General features: G+C 38.2%; 1 protein-coding gene across 1 annotated transcript in view; it reads left to right on the top strand.

The window, feature by feature from the left end:
- The window catches only part of LOC103744200 (cytochrome c oxidase assembly protein COX16 homolog, mitochondrial), a gene marked incomplete at its 5' end in the record, with an annotated part of 21,261 nt that extends 17,936 nt beyond the window's left edge, over positions 1–3,325 (top strand). The window contains one exon of the mRNA XM_008845919.2: positions 3,163–3,325. Within this exon, the coding sequence (XP_008844141.2) occupies positions 3,163–3,279 (117 nt within the window). The remainder of the gene's footprint in view (positions 1–3,162) is intronic.
- Positions 3,326–3,576: the final 251 nt, after the last annotated feature.

The raw sequence follows: 3,576 nt of genomic DNA on the forward strand, positions 1-3,576 counted from the left end.
TTTTGGATTTCAGATTCAGGGCTTAGAAAGGCTCAAACTGTATTGACCTGTGTAATAATTTGAAAAGATGGTTCCCTGTTTATAAAACCATAAATAAATATCAAGAATTACAAATAAACAAAATGCTTAAGGTAGTAGGAGGAAAATGCAGTTTTTTGTGGTATTAAATCAGAAAAGCCTACTTAAATATATAAAGCCCAGAACTTGTATGAAGAAGAATGAGTTTATACATAACAGTTTTAAAGTTTAGCCAAAAACAAAGTTGCATATAAAGTCACAAGTTAAAAAAGAAAGCCTAGGGGCTACAGCAGTGGCTCAGCAGTTAAGAACATGGGTTGTTCTTGCAGAGGACCCATATTCAATTTCCACCACCCACATGGTGGCTACCAACCGTCTGTAACTCCAGTTCCGGGGGATCTGACAGCCTCTTCTGCTCTTCTCGGGCATTGCATGACATGGGTGCACTTACACGCATGCAGGCAATACATGCATTCACATAAAATAAAAATGATAAAATATTTTTAAATATTTCTTAAAAAAGAAAACTTGAAAAGATAATATTACATGACTAGTTATGAAAAATATTAATTAATGTAAAAGAATCAACTTACTATACTAGAAACATTTGTTTAGGTTAAAATGAGGTGTCATTTTTTTTCCCTATCAAATTTAAAAAAACAAAAGTTGAATAGCAAATGTTACAGGATCTGGTGAAGGACATGTTCTCTCCACCCACCCCCCAATTTGTTCACTTTTTACCTGGATCCTATTTTCTAATTTCTTTGTATGTCTGCATCACCTTTATTGAAAGGTAGGTATGAGGGATAGTACATTGATGAGGCTTCTGAGTGCTGGTTTTCACTTTATCCACCAATTTAAATTATCAGTTGATCATTTTGAATTTGGTTTGGTTTTGTGAGGAGGATCTATGGAAAAGCTATGTTGTTTCCTAGGCCCCTGTGACTATTTAGTGCAAACTCTCCCCAGAAGATGTTATAAGGGCTTGGTTTTGAATTTGTTAGGATAAGTGTAAAGTTAATTCTTATTCTTGAGCAAAAACAGCCTTTTTTAGGAGTCTTAGTTGGCTGCCAGGGCAGCTGGAGTGGTCTGACTCCAGCAGAACTGAAATCCAGCATCTTGATCCATGTTCCTCACTGTTTCTTATGTTCCTCATTCAGTCCTATGGTAGTGGCTGTTAAATGGCAAGTCATGGGTCTTACCTAACACATGTATGTGTCAGCCAATCTGCATGCTTTACAGAAGTTCTACAAGGAAACTTTTCTTTAAATGATCTCTAAGGACAACATGCTTATATCAATTTGTCCTGTCAACCTTACTTCTCACCTTAAGAACTATTTTAAATTCTCATAAACATGTATACCTTAATGTATCTGAATACTGGCCATTACTTTATTAAAACTTTTTGCCAGGCATGGTAGCACCGTGTAATACAACATGTAATACTTGTAACATCAGTCCTTGGGGAGGCTGAGGCATGAGGACGCTGCGAGTTCAAGACCAACCTTGACTACATAGTGAATTCAACTCTAGCCTGGACTATATAGACTCTACCTCAAGCAAACAAACCAAACAAAAAATTTAATACCTTTAGGTACCTTTTAATAACTTTAGATCATTTTATAACCACACTTGAAAAATACTCTCTTCTTACATGCTAATAGGCATTTTATATGTCCATATATATTTAATACACACTCCTGACTTTACAAAAAAGTTTCCATTTACTGCTTTCCTATTATTTGTTCAAAAACTTGACCTGCCGCTTGATGATATATAAGTTCTATACCAATAGTGATGCTAAGAAGGGTTTGTCTGGGAGTAAATTTTCCTTGTAATTCTTTTAGAAACCATAGAATTTAAGAACTGAATATAAAATATTTTTTCCCGCCTTTTCATGATCACTTATGAGGGCATTAATGCTTATTCCATTTGCTAAAGATTACTTAGCTAGTCAGTAAAAGAGTAATAGCTAGTATCTAAATATCAAGGCAAACCTACACGATTCTCTCTCTGTTTGGATATAAATGATCCATTGTTCTCCTAGCCTCTTCTTTTCCAGCGTACTCAGTTTTCCAGAACAAAGAGGCAGATATAGAAGTAACAGAATGATGGTGAGGAGAAGGGTGAAGAACCTTTTCTGCTCCTTCCTTTTATCCTACCTTCCCCTGTGTTTGAGGAACACTTCAGGCTAATGAAGTTAGGATGGTCTGAATTATAGTTGAATCTAGTTTTGATTACTGAAAGCATTTTCCTCATGTTACCTGTGGAGAGTTTCTTTTTTAAGCCCAGTCTTCTTTCTCAGGTGAAGGATAAGTCATCTAGGACTGGTCTCTTCCCCATAGAAGACTTCAGGGGCTCTACCTTGTTCTTCTCGTTTTCTACCATTATCCATACTAACCTTTTGGTTTTATGATAGATCAGCCTTCACGTTTACACTTGTTTTCCCTAGTCTCTTCCCTTTTCTTTGTGGTTTCAAAATTGGACTATGTAGACCCCTTTGTTGTTATCAATAGTTTGGTATTATGGAGCCTGGGAGATGGCTCATGGGGGCTGGAGAGATGGCTCAGTGGTTAAGAGCACTGGCTGTTCTTGTAGAGGATCTGGGTTCAATTCCCAGCACCCACATACCAGCTAACAACTGTCCGTAACTCCAGTTCCAGGGGATCTGATGCCTTCTTCTGCCCTTTGTGGGCGTTGCACGACATAGGTGCCCTTACACACATGCAGGCAATACACTCATACACGTAAATGAAAAATAATAAATAAAATACAGAAAATAGTTTGTTATTATGGGAGAAAGATAGGCATTAACATCAAGAAAAGTTCTAAACCCTAAGAAGTAGGATTTTTTTGTGTGTGTGTCTTTTTGAGACAGGGTCTCCCTGTAGCTCCAGCTATCCTGGAACTCACTGTGTAGACCAGGCTGGCCTTGAACTCACAGAGATCCGCCTGCCTCTGCCTTGAAGTAGGATTTTTAAAAATTACTGTGCTTGGTTTAAGGGTGATTTATTTGCTACAGTTGTAACTGAGGGCCAGCTTGTTGGATTTTTCTTCTCAGTTGCTCATCCCTCAGTAATGACCTCATAAAAGCCATGGGACTCCTATACTAATATGCTTACTTTAATTTTTGTGGTTCTATAGAAAATAAAGGATTCCACTTTTGAAGATTGGAAGAATATTCGAGGCCCGAGGCCATGGGAAGATCCTGACCTCCTCCAAGGACGAAACCCAGAAATTCTTAAGACAAAGACAACCTGACTGCTTGTTATTTGTTTCTAATAAAATGTTACCAATTGGACTTGTAGCTCAGTAGAAAGAGTATCCCGGACCTGCGCAAACCTGGGTGTGAAGAATTTGATGGCCAATAACGCTGATTAAAAAAAAAAAAAAAAAAATCACGTGCCCGGCGTGGGGGGGCAGGCCTGTAGCCCCAACCCTTGGGAGGCAGAGGCAGGCAGATCTCTGTGAGTTCAAGGCTAGCCTGGTCTACATAGTGAGTTCTAGGACAGCGGGGAGACCCTGTCTCAAAAAGACCAAAAAAAAAAAAAAATGAAA

Source organism: Nannospalax galili, unplaced genomic scaffold, assembly GCF_000622305.1.
Source record: "Nannospalax galili isolate Female #2095 unplaced genomic scaffold, S.galili_v1.0 scaffold42, whole genome shotgun sequence".
NCBI classification, from domain to species: Eukaryota; Metazoa; Chordata; class Mammalia; order Rodentia; family Spalacidae; genus Nannospalax; species Nannospalax galili.